Source organism: Tasmannia lanceolata, unplaced genomic scaffold (genome assembly GCF_043159265.1).
Source record: "Tasmannia lanceolata isolate RefF3 unplaced genomic scaffold, GAP_Taslan_0.1 ptg000008l, whole genome shotgun sequence".
Taxonomy (NCBI): Eukaryota; Viridiplantae; Streptophyta; class Magnoliopsida; order Canellales; family Winteraceae; genus Tasmannia; species Tasmannia lanceolata.
The window spans coordinates 6,647,696-6,660,707 of record NW_027518685.1 but is presented as its reverse complement, the minus strand read 5'-3'; the positions used below and the strand labels follow the sequence as shown (position 1 = coordinate 6,660,707).

Here is a 13,012-nt window from a genome sequence, read left to right as displayed (position 1 = left end):
GTGAAAATAGATGACATGTCTTTTTCTCCAGACCGGATACATATTCCCTTTTTGGTGTTCTTGTGCGAGTAGATGACATGTCTTTGGGTCCGTTTAGGTACACGGATTTATGAGACAGGAGAAGGAGACTGTCTTTCGTTTTCTGATTTCTCGCCTTTCTTTCCATCGAGCGATAGAGTAGGAGATAGTCCCGTGTTGTCCACAGCCCCTTTCGGTTACCTGTTTTGCATACGAAAAGTTGGGCAGACAGTCACAGATGGGTTCAATGCTAATGGACAGTTCTTGGGTCTCACACCGTATATATTTTCAATCTAAATTGTGGATCTTTTAGATCATCATAACACATATCATGTATAACATAAGAAGAGCAAAATCAACAAATTAGCATTTCTTGGGGAACCTTTGGTTCGTCTCACCGATGGTGTGGTGTGCGTGGTCGCGGCTTGGTCAGTTGTCCAAATCAAGCCACGGAGGTCTAAATTTCTCTCATATGGCCCCTCATGGAGTATGATCCCCCTCCAGAGTATGACTCTGGAACAACTATCTTAACAAAGCGAGTACATTATGTATTTTTTTTTTTTTTTTGAAATGGTGAGAATTCATAAAATAAAACCACGGCCAAGACGCATCCGAAGACAAAAGAAAACGGGTATATGTTCCGGGAATAACGATAAACCCGTATAGCTGGGCCCTCCTCTGATGCCTTATGGCTGGCCCGGATAGACTTTGGCTGGTGCTAATTGCAACCAATCACCTTAGATGGGTAATTATTACTTCAAATATTTTGTCCTTGAAAATGGAAGTAATTATTTAGGGAAAATCATTAAAAAAATGCAAAGTTTATGCGAAATTGTGAACAAAGGGTAGTAATTTGAAAATTATAAAAAAGGTGTTGTCAGGTGAGAGAAGATGGCTTTTAGGACAAATATACCCCTCCTAATGGTTCCGGGGTATAAAATGTGGTTCCCTAGTGGTTCCGAGGTATAAAATGTGGTTCCGTAGTGGTTCCGGGGTAGAAAATGTGGTTCCCTAGTAGTTCCGGGGTATAAAATGTGGTTCCTTAGTGGTTCCGGGGTAGAAAATGTGGTTCCCTAGTGGTTTCGGGGTATAAAATGTGGTTCCCTAGTGGTTCCGGAGTAGAAAATGTGGTTCCCTAGTGGTTTCGGGGTATAAAATGTGGTTCCCTAGTGGTTTTGGGGTATAAAATATGGTTCCCTAGTGGTTTTGAGGTATAAAATGTGGTTTCGTAGTGATTCCGCGGTATAAAATGTGGTTCTGTAATGGTTCCAGAATATAGAATGTGGTTCTGTAGTGGTTCCGGGGTATAAAATGTGGTTCCATAGTGGTTCCAGAATATAGAATGTGGTTCCGTAGTGGTTCCAAGGTATAAAATGTGGTTCCCTAGTGGTTCCGGGGTAGAAAATGTGGTTCCCTAGTGGTTCCGGAGTAGAAAATATGGTTCCTTAGTGGTTCCGATGTATAAAATGTGTTTCCCTAGTGGTTCCGGGGTAGAAAATGTGGTTCCCTAGTGGTTCGGAGGCATAAAATGTGGTTCGGTAGTGGTTCGAGGGTATAAAATGTGGTTCCCTAGTGGTTTCGAAGTATAAAATGTGGTTCTGTAATAGTTCTGGGGTATAAAATATGGTTCCGTAGTGGTTCCGAGGTATAAAATGTAGTTCCGGCGTATAAAATGTGGTTCTCTAGTGGTTCCGGGGTAGAACATGTGGTTCCCTAGTGGTTCCGGGGTATAAAATGTGGTTCCCTAGTGGTTTCGAGGTATAAAATTTGGTTCCCTAGTAGTTCCGGGGTAGAAAATGTGGTTCCCACGCCGGGCCCGTACGGGTCGGGTCGACCCGCGTGTCACCCGGATTTTTGCCGTATTTTTTAAGATGTTTTTGGGAAATGTTATCCGCACTACCGTATTTTGATGAGGACACTCCTCACTTTATTAAAAGTACGGTATGGCCCGCACCATATGATGATCCAAACCGTCCATTAGATGGGCCACAGCCTAAATAGGTTGTGCCCCAAAAAGCATTTCCGTAATTTTATCCTAACCCTCTGATCAGAATGTTGGAGGGTTGGTCCTAACCCTCTATAGATCGGAGGGTTAGGATCATCCTATGGAAATGATTTTTGGGACACAACCAATTTAGGCTGTGGCCCATCTAATTGACGCTTTGGATCATCCTATGGGGGGCCATACCGTACTTTTAATTAAATGAGGAGTGCCCTCATCAAAATACAATAGTGTGGATAACATTTCCCTTTTTTTGTATGGGAATTTGCTAGCCACCTTTGCCGAGGCAACTTCTCGGCTTGTGGCCCATCCTTTGATGCAAAGATTGGCAGAAGTAATACGGGTGAAGGTGGCTAGCAAAGCTAATTGCAAAAAATAGTAATCATTACTTGCAAAAAATAGTAATCATTACGGATTTGTGGCTAGAGTGCTAAGTTTTAAATGAAAAATTACGAAAAAATGGAAGCAAAGTATTAAAATTACGAAAAAAATACCAAAATGATGCACTAACATATGACAATTACCGAACTACAAAGTTTGACTGTCTTCCGTCGGAAGTCCGAAGTTTTGTTCGGACTTCCGATGGAAGCCGGTAGAATAGGGATAATTCCAAAGATTTTTATTTTCAAATTGAGTAAAAATTCGAAGGATAATAGGGATATACATTGTGATCTTAGTGTCATGCAGGCAACCATAAATTGAAGCTTGATTTTGATGTTTTAGAATAAAAAAATACAAAGAAAATGGATTTATCTTGAAAATGGGAAAAACAACAAAATTCAGTTTTAAGCTCAAAATTCATTTTCTTTGCATTTTGTAACACTGCTTCGATAAGTTTATCATGAATAAACCCTCATGATTACCAAACCCTGTTGTAAATGGCAACCTTCAAAACCCTTCCATTGAGTTTTCCACGTTAGAAAAGTCTTGAGGAAGAAGAATGTGGTAGGTGAGAAGGTAATAAGTGCATAGGGATAGGTGCAAAAAGGTGGAGAGAAAAAAGAGGTCGGAGGGGTTTATTTGTCCTAAAAGTCATCTTCTCTCACCTGACAACACATTTTTTATAAATTTCAAATCAATACCCTTTGTTCACAATTTCGCATAAACTTTGCATTTTTTCAATGATTTTCCCTTATTTTTATTAGTGCGCTTTCCTTTATTGCGTTATTGCTTGTGTCATAATTTTGTGCTGTCTTCCTGGCAGCACTCAAAATTGTGGGGTCCTGGTAGCACGAAAATAGGGAAAATGAAATGAAAAGGACATTTTACTGTTGGCCACAATTTTAATAATGACAGATACTCACTTTGTCTTTTATTATTTAACTTAATCAGCTGTCAAAAGCTATTGCAATTCCCAACAAACTTTCAACAACACAAGGTGAGTTTGTGTCATTACCAAAACATGATAGTGGGAATATCTGTAGCTTTTAAAATGGAAAAGACAATGTGAGTTTGTGTCATTATCAAAACATGATAGTGCAAGTATCAATAGCCTTTACTTATGGTGAGTGATACATCCGCCCCGTATGTTTTTTACTTTGGCCAGTTAGCTAGAGTGCATCAATGACTGCAGCCTGCAGGGAAGCTAATTCACTTTAGGTGGGAAGGATTCAAAGGGCCTGATTGCTACGTACACTGGAGATGAGTGTCCCATGTAAAAAAAGGAGCCAATTTATCATTTCCCGTTCTAAATTATTTGGTTGCCATTTAGTATTCACACAATTGTTTTCCAAATGTGACTCCTCTTATATTGTTTGACTTTCTTCTTAAATCGAGAGAAATAGGAAAGTAAAGGGGAGATGAGAAATTCGCACCTCCTGTGGGATAATTCGCACACCATATAACGTGAATTGTGGCAGACTTTAATGAGAGCTGCTAGCAAAACAGGATTTCGTTGGAAAATAAAAGAAGAAATCCTGTCTCAAGGGAAGGCAAGGAAGTGAGCCCTAATCCTCGAGAAAATATAAAAAAAAAAAAATACACCCTTTGGAAATGACCAATTCATTAGTCAATTCCACTTCTGTCTTTGTTTCCAAACGAAGTCCTGCTTTGGAAGTGTTTTCCTATAAAAATTTAACCATAAGGGTTGCTAGCAAAATTGGATCCCATCCTGAAAAAAGCACTCTATCTTCTACCGTGACACCTGCTCATAAATATCGATCCCTTTTGATTACTTGGGACACCCAGCAGTGGCAATCAACCCCATTGAATCCTTCTGACGTGAAGTACATCAGCCTCTCTGCAGCTGTTGATGCACTGCTGCTGGGTATCCCAAGTAATCAAAAGGGGCGGATATATCACTTCCTAGCATAAAAAGTGGGGTGCATATCTCATTATCACGGCTTCACATTAAGATTGCCAAATCAATCAACAATACTTATCTTGTCTTTTTTTTTGAAGGGGTACCCAGGCTTGCTTTTTCGCTTGAAAAACGAGCTTAAAATTTGTTGAAAATGCAGTCTAAGCAGAAAGGCAAACCCATGAAATAATTGTGTGGTATGAAAGAGCTATTTTCAAAATTGTTAGGTGGCATGTCAAATCAGAGGTACTGGTGACTGGTGAATGGGTTGGCTTTAGTTTCCTTCATCCTCTCTACTATGTTTACTTTTTTGTATCTTTCACTTCTAACCACGTGAAGGGTTGGAAAAATATCCAGCCATGCTACCTGGGCCGGGGCTCAACCTGAACCCGACCTCTTCGACCCGATTTTGGCTCGGGTTCAACCCGATTTGGGCTTCGGTTGGGTCGGCATTTCCTCCGCTTGAGTTGGTCTAGGGCTCGAAAAAATCAATACAAATTAATTTTAGGTTTGGTTAGGGCTGAGGACTTGGCAGACATGAACCGACCCCCCACCCACGCCAATTTTTTGTGATTTTATCCCAATTTCAAAGACTTTGAAGAAAGATTGTCTATTTTATGATAGAAACTCTAAAGCAACCACCAAGGCCATGTCTAGCAACCATGATTTTTTTTTTTACACGACAAATTAGTTTCTCAAGTGGTGAGAGAGGGTTTGAGTGGGTGGGAGAAGGAGACACTTAGAGGGTGCGACTGAGCAAAGTGTGGAAACCAAGGAAACATCAATCATATTTTGGATGGAGTTTTTTGTTTCCCGGTTTTTCTTGCTTTTCTTACCCTCTCCTCACCCGCCCCTCTCATGCCTGTCCATCTCCCACCCTCCCTCACCACTGGGTAAGCTAATATTCTAGTAAAAAAAATAAAAAAATTTTCATGGGAACCAAAGGTGTCCTAACTGTGTAATTAAAGTAGATAAATAAATCAACTTGATTGCTTGTGTTGCCGCATTCTCAGGAGCTTTGCCACATGGGAGGTAAATTAAACTTTGTATTTAAGGATGTTTACCTATAATTCAATCGAAAAACTATATATACTAATTATCCATAAAGAGTCACGTGTTCGCCAAAAGATTTAGGGTAATTAATTTTATCCATATGATGGCGTCGGAATCCGGGTCTGCGATCGCGCGGTAGGTAGAGAGCCTCCGCGGGGTCTGCAATCACAAACACAGGGGGTCTGGAGTGGGTCTCGGACGACCACTTCGACACCCAAGTCAGATTCTTCGATCAGTCAATATAAAGAACAGCGAGAAGAGGAGAGGGTTCGATCAGGTTTACCAAGGCCAAAACGCGGGTTCTTTTCTTGGTGTGTGGGTGGATGGGTCGGAGGGGACTAACAGGGAGAGTGGGATTAAGTTCCCGGCCTCTTCTGTTGTTGCCTTGCCTCTTTCTTTTCCGGTTGTCTTGTGGGAGCTGAAAAAAGGATTACCTTCTTCTTCCCTTCTCCCCCCTTTTAAGGGGTGGCGTGCGGACCTTTTCATTATTGTGGAGAGAAAACTTTCCTTTGCAGGATTGGGCCGTTCTCCTGTTTCGACGGCGCGCGTGGCTTTGCTGGATAATCCCTTCCATAATTTGTGATGATGAGGTTTGGACGGCGAGAAAGTGAGACGTGTCGTAATCGTACGGTCTTGCCGTTTCCCAACGCCTTTCTTCATGATGGTTAGGTTCTATTGGTGCATGGACGACACGTGGCGAGATTTGGGAGCAGCGCCGTATTTATGTCTCATCAATCCATACTACCATATTTTCCATAAAGGCACTTCTCACTTTGTTTTACACTTTTCTAATCGGATGTTGATAGCATCTTGTATTAGAGTGCAAGAGATCTTACCATCGGATTGGGTTAAGATCTTACCATTTGATCATCTTGGAGGTAGATTAGGCAAGTTGGTTACTTTGGGTAATCTAGATAGACTAGGCAAGTAGACTGAATTACAATAATTTCTTTCCATTGTTATCTAAATATGATTATATGTTTATCAACTAAGTGCTTTAAATAAGCACAGTTTCAATCTACTTGCCTAATCTATCTAGATTACCCAAACTAACCAACTTGCCCAATCTATCTCCAAGATGTTCCAATTGTAAGATCTTAAACCAAGCCGATAGTACGATCTCTCACACTCCACACTCTAGTATCTTGAGTATTGTAACAGGTGTCGAAAGCTAACTAAGATAGTTAAAACAAAGTGATATCAGCACTAACGTGTTTGATAATTGCACAAACTCCGCTTGTCTTGTATTATTTAAAAAGAAGTCAAAGGTTCCTACAAAAGCTCTAGGCCCGTTAGAAAATCAAAGACCATCTGATTTTGTATGATTATCAAAACTTGGTGTGCCAATATCAGTTGCCTAAAACTTTTGGTCCACGAATCTCCTGTATATATAGTGGGTTACTGGAGAGAGATAGAGAGAGAGAGAGAGAGAGAGAGAGAGAGAGAGAGATGGGGAGCAAGGTGGAGAGTCCGGTGGAGAGTCCGGTGGAGATTAGGCAATGGAAATTATGCTCATACTCGGCTCAAGGTCTCCCAACATCAGATCATCTCAAGATTTTTAAGAGTTATCTAATGATTTCGGACGACATTATCCCAGATCACCATGTGCTCGTAAAGGTTCTTAAGTTGTCTGTCGATCCTTACTTCCGGCAGACGATTACCGGCCTGCAAGACGGACTTTACCTCCCACAAGTCGAGCTTAACCAGGTAATTACTTGTTAATTTCCCTGAGAAATTAGATAGTGTGCAGCCGAAAAATACAGTGAGGCCCACATTATTTGAATAATCCAAACCATTCATTTGTTGGGCCTTGACGTAGATAGGGTGTGCCCAGAAAATCTTCTTCATAGGATGATCCTACCTCTCCTATTTGTGGAGGTTTAAAATAGATGGCACAATATAGAAACCTCCACGGATCCAAGGGTTACTATATGGAGAAATTTTTTTTAGCTCACCCTATCCATGACAGGTACAAACAAATGAATGGTAATGATCACCCTAAATTTGTGGGCCCCAGTTTTTCTTTTTTTGGAGCTGCACGAGCGTGGACGGCCGTTTTACCCTTCACTAAGATTCTCATGTTCTAAGGCAAGCCTCCTCTTTGGATTGCAAGAAAAACATTTCTGATGGAAAAAAAAATTCTTGAGAAATTTAGCGGAAATGATATAATTATGGTTTATTTGGAGGGATATTATCATATAAATTGTAAGTTGAATAGGATTGGTTCCAAACTTCCAATTATATTTTTTTCATGCCTATATAAAAATGTAAGAAATTTTGAGAAATATTTTTCCTTTCTAAACTTTTCCACATAATTCTTGCCATCCAAACAGGTCCTAGTATTATCATTTCCTCTTGTTATGTTGTGACCGGACCTTTGTACGACAGGTTGTAAAGGCGTTTGGTGTGGGCAGAGTTGTGACGTCTAAGGATCCGGGTTACCGGAAAGGGGACATAGTTGTGCATCCATTGTTAGACGTGGCAGATTATTGCGTAATTCCCACAAATTTTCTCCGGAGAGTTGATCCAATGGCCGGAATTTCATTGTCCGACCATCTCAGCGCACTCGGTAACAAAGTTTTTTCTTAGAAAGCTGGTATAGACACCCTTAATATTAGGCTCGATACCGAGTAATAAGACAAAAATATCAAATCAAAGGTGTATGTCTAAATTTATGGGTGTCAATACCAATTATTTTTTCTTAAAGCAAAAATTTAACTTTGGTCCAATTAATGTTGGGCCTCACAATTAGGGCTGCAACTCGGGTCGGGCGGGTCGGGTTTTGGAGAACCCAACCCTACCCGAGAAATATCTCGGGTCGGGTTTTGGAGAACCCAACCCTACCCGAGAAATATCTCGGGTCGGGTTTTTTTTTCGAAAAACCCACGATTCTCAAACCCGGCCCTACCCATGATAAATCTCGGGTCGGGTCGGGTTGGGTCGGGTTTTTTCACGTTGACTCAATTTTTTAAGGAAAATTCTTGTTTGACAAGGAAACTCAACTCATAGAAGTAGAAATTACACTCATAGTACACTTGAATCAAACAATGATGTAATTACACTCACATTACACTTGAATCAAACAATGCTGTAATCAAACAATGTTGTAATTACAATCAAACAATGCTGAATCAAACACTTGAATCAACTCAACTCATAGAAGCAGAAATTACACTCACATACAATAAGAGTGAGTGCGTGGGTTTTCACTTTTAACTTTTAACTAACAATAGAAAAAATGTGCATACTATAACTTATGTAACTTGGGTCGGGTCGGGCCCCTTCAAACCCGGGTCAACCCGAGATTCATGCGGGCTTTTGAATGCTCAACCCGGCTCGACCTGAAACCCATGAAACCTGAACCCAACCCAGGCTATTTTCAGGTCGGGTCGATGCGGGTCAGGTAAAACCCGGCTCGAGTTGCAGCCCTACTCACAATGCTTATCATTTAGTTGGAGGATTTTGAGGAAAAATTGGAAGGGAAATGTTATCAGCACTACTGTATTCTGATGAGGGCACTCCTCACTATTTTAAAAGTATGGGATAGCCCGCACCATAGGATGATCCAAACCGTCCATTAGATGGGCCACAACCTAAATAGGTTGTGCCCCAAAAATCATTTCCATAGGTTGATCCTAACCCTTCGATCTAAAGAGGGTTAGGATCAACCTCTAAAATGCAGATCGGAGGGTTAGGATCAACCTATGGACATGATTTTTGGGGCACAACCTAGTTAGGTTCTGGCCCATCTAATGGACGGTTTGGATCATCCTATTGTGCGGGCCATACGGTACTTTTAATAAAGTGAGGAGTGCCCTCATCAAAATACAGCAGTGCTGATAACATTTCCCAATTGGAAACGGTCTCTTCAAAATGGAAAAATTGACCAATGATCCAGATTCAATAACGGACTAGAGATCTTCGAATTGGACGATTAAGATCATTTCACATATTGGGCAGTCTCCATCAAGTAAACTCACGAGAAGTGAAAAAATGTGCACCACCAACTTAATCGGCTGAGTGGGTTTTCAATGATTTAGTTGATACATTGTCAACAAAACGTCCTCATAAACGACTTTTTTTTTGAAGTGATATTCCAACCCCCACTCTCTTAACAGTATTCGTTTAGTTTTAATGCGAAGAAGAACGTTAAAGGGGTTGAGTTTATCATGAAGCAGTGGACCATTCTCACAGAAACCGACGAGGGGATTTTATCCGTTTAGGGGGGGGGGGGGGGGGGATTTCTCAGATTTTTTCTTTTTTACATTTTTTACACCTATGCAGGACCATCATTTTACAACACATGTTTTCATTTGGGGCAGGCAGTACCGCAGTACATCATTTTCAACCCATGCATAGTATGAGTGGGCCCTACCATTTTGCGCCTCATGTTTTGATATGATAGGGCCCATCATATATACCCATACCCTTGCATTATGGTGGTGCCCACCATATTTAGACTCATGAGCTGGCCCACCAGCTCAGCCCAAATCCAAGCGTACAGTGGGCCCGAAATTTTATACCCTGTTTTGAGAGAGTGGGTCCCACCAACTCCACCCAAATCCATGATTAGGGTCGGGCACCCCATTTTACACCATGTTTTGTGATAGGGTGTATCCCTCCAACTCCACTCAAACCCATGCATTGTGTAGGGCACAATATTTTACCTCATGTTTTGATGGGGTGGGTCCCATCGATATCAACTCAAGACCACGCATAGGGTGCGACCCACCATTTTACACCTCATCTTTTGATGGGTGGAGCCACTTATTTTACAGCCATGCATAGCATGGGCTAAGAATGCTAGTGATTATCTGATTGATATGTTTGCTTGATGACAGGACTTCCAGGGTTTACAGCTTGGGTTGGAATGGAACATATTGGGAACCCAAAGGCAGGAGAGAACGTATTCATTTCGGCAGCTGCTGGAGCAGTAGGAATGTATGCTGGGCAATTGGCCAAACTCAAAGGCTGCAGAGTTGTAGGAAGCACAGGAACAGATGACAAAGTATTTCTTTCGAATTAGGAGATGTTTCTTTTGTCGTCATAAAATGGGCGTAAAACAAAATTTATGCCCCCTATCTAAGGCTAAAAGAAACTGTCCTTAGAACATGTGAATAATCTAAAATAAACAATCCTAATTGAATGCCTAAGTCTGTTCAACTTCAGTGTATTTCATGAGACCTCCATGGTAGTCCCGGTGACAATGGATCCGAATCATTCAAATATCATGTGGGCCGGGCCGACTCCGGCTCCGGCTCCTGATGCACTTCCCATTATATCCTTCTCCAGAATTAACTGAAACACATCAGAAGAATGATGGCAATTTGATACTTGCCTGTTCAAAAGTAGGGACGTAACTTGGGCCAAGTTTGGTTGAGCTTTTGATAAAAAACTGAATTGAATCAGCTCGAACCCGAACCAATTTTATGGTAAAAGGTCAGCCTGAATTCATAAAAATTGGCCCCAAGTTGCACCCCTATAATAAAAGAAAAAGGTAGGCCAAATAGGCTGCCTTCTCTCTTAAAGGGAATTGCTGATGATTTTCTGAAAGTGGGTTCAAATGACTTAATTGCAATTGGTTTGGTAAATGCCGTAATACATGTCGTAATAAATATGCTTCTATCCAAAAATGGGATGTAATATCACCTCCTCTATGTTTAAGGTTGAAAAATGAAGTTGAAATGTTTGTTTTGAAGGTGAAATTTCTGAAAGAGGATCTTGGATTTGATGATGCCTTCAATTACAAGAAGGAAACGGATTTTGACGTTGCCCTAAGCAAGTAAGTTGTCCTACTTTATGCCTTTTCTTAATTATTTTCAGTAGTAGAAGGCCATTTCAAGAGTGCCCAATTATTCTCAGGTCACATTGTCCATTACTCCATTCCCATTGGTGCAACTTGTGGGACCCATATCAAAACATGAGACCCATCTGCTTCAAACCTTTTTCTCACTGTTATTGCCTAAGTTAGCAAATGAAGTAAACATAAACTACCAAATTACCAATTTGTAATGACCATAGCACCCTTAGGAAGTGTCTGAATCTACATATTCATTGGGAATAAGATAGGAAGGATTCCAACCATTGATTTATGAATAATTTACCAATACAGTGTTTCTAAATATTTGGATTTTTCAGGTATTTTCCTAATGGTATTGATATTTACTTCGACAACGTGGGAGGGAGGATGCTCGAAGCTGTCCTTAACCATGTCAACCAACACGCTCGAATTCCGCTCTGTGGAATGATCTCTCAATACAACCAGGTGCACTGTATTTTTTGTTTATTTTATTATAGAAATGTCATAATCTGGTTGCAAAATTGTGATCTAACTTTGTAGTTTGGGTGTCAATGGGCCGGACCCAGTTATTAAGTAGGCCAAAAATGGGGCCTGTTGTTTTGTGCCATCGGTGCCCCTAATGAAAATTATGGTATAAATAGGGTTGCATATTTTGTGAAATAGTGATGGGATGCTGTTCTTATGAACTATGGCCTGGTTTGGATTGCTGGAATTTTTTGGAAAGGAAAATATTTTCCAAAGTTCAATGCTTTTCCATCGTTTGATTACATATGAAAAAAGTGAATTGAGCCACCACAGTTCAAGTTCTATTTACAGGGACCCAAAAATTTATCATTTTCCTCAAAATTGTTGAAACAAAAAAAAAATCCAAGAAAAAAAAAAATTCCTGCAATCCAAACAGGGCCTTAATACATCATGCTTTTCATTGATCAGCACTTTCAATTACACCTTTTGCATTTTTACCAGGTCTGGACTGATAGAGGAGGAGTTAGAAATTTACTCAACGCAATAGGGAAAGAGGTGAGAATGGAAGGCTTTTTAGTAGGTTCTCATCGTCATCGTTCCCAGGACTTCAATGCAGAAATGGAGGGGTACATAAAGCAGGGGAAGGTGAAATCCAAGTATCAGATGTACAATGGCATTGAGAGCTTCTTGGAAAGCTTGACTTCCCTTTTCTCTAGCTCTAATGTTGGGAAAGTTATTATTCAAGTTAGCAATGACGAGGAGCCCTGATGATCCAACATCCTTATACGTGATTCATGATTAATAATAAACTTATCTATTTGGAATGTATTGAATCAAATACTTACTTTATTTTGCTGCTTTTAAGTTCACCTGAACCAATATTTTTCTTTTGAATATGGCAAAATCAAAATAGTTACCAATACACACAAATGTCTTTTTATAACACATGGTCCTAGATCTGCTAATATAAGAAAACTCAATAGTCTGAATCAAAGCTGCAATGCTATCTGTCTCTCTATCAAAGAAATTTCTTCTAAAGTTAATGTTCCAGACTATTCGGCCTTCAACCTTCTCAAAGCATTCTTGAACCATTATTTCCATATCTACTACCAGTGCAAATAAGTATGGAAAAAGATCCTTGATCGGTGAGTCTGAACACCACTTATCTAATGAAAGTCTGAGACTATCTCCTTTATGAACTGTGGATCTTGTGCCTTCCAAGAAATTTTGCTTTGTCTTCAAGGTATCCCTCCAAACAGTTAAAACTGGGTTCCTAAAAATATCATCTTAGTACGCATTCATAATTCATATTTAGTAAAGCTCAATATTAGAAATGTTCCTCTATAATTGCCTCAAGTTTCGACGCCAACAATTA

The 13,012-nt window shown here is 40.3% G+C and overlaps 1 protein-coding gene across 1 annotated transcript; it reads left to right on the top strand.

The window, feature by feature from the left end:
* The first annotated feature begins 6,781 nt into the window (after nt 1-6,781).
* On the top strand, nt 6,782-12,559 carry LOC143884134 (2-alkenal reductase (NADP(+)-dependent)-like). Its single transcript, XM_077387540.1, has 6 exons — nt 6,782-7,079; nt 7,761-7,941; nt 10,214-10,380; nt 11,072-11,154; nt 11,511-11,637; nt 12,139-12,559. The coding sequence occupies exons 1-6, from the start codon at nt 6,822-6,824 to the stop codon at nt 12,403-12,405; spliced, it is 1,083 nt and encodes a 360-aa protein (XP_077243655.1). The 5' UTR covers nt 6,782-6,821; the 3' UTR covers nt 12,406-12,559.
* The last annotated feature ends 453 nt before the right edge of the window (nt 12,560-13,012 follow it).

Bases quoted from the DNA above. Each gene is read 5' to 3' on its own strand.
- LOC143884134 (XM_077387540.1), top strand. From the start codon at position 6,822: ATGGGGAGCAAGGTGGAGAGTCCGGTGGAGAGTCCGGTGGAGATTAGG. The intron at 7,080-7,760 runs GTAATTACTTGT...TTTGTACGACAG, and splicing joins CACAAGTCGAGCTTAACCAG to GTTGTAAAGGCGTTTGGTGT. The intron at 10,381-11,071 runs GTATTTCTTTCG...TTTGTTTTGAAG, and splicing joins GCACAGGAACAGATGACAAA to GTGAAATTTCTGAAAGAGGA.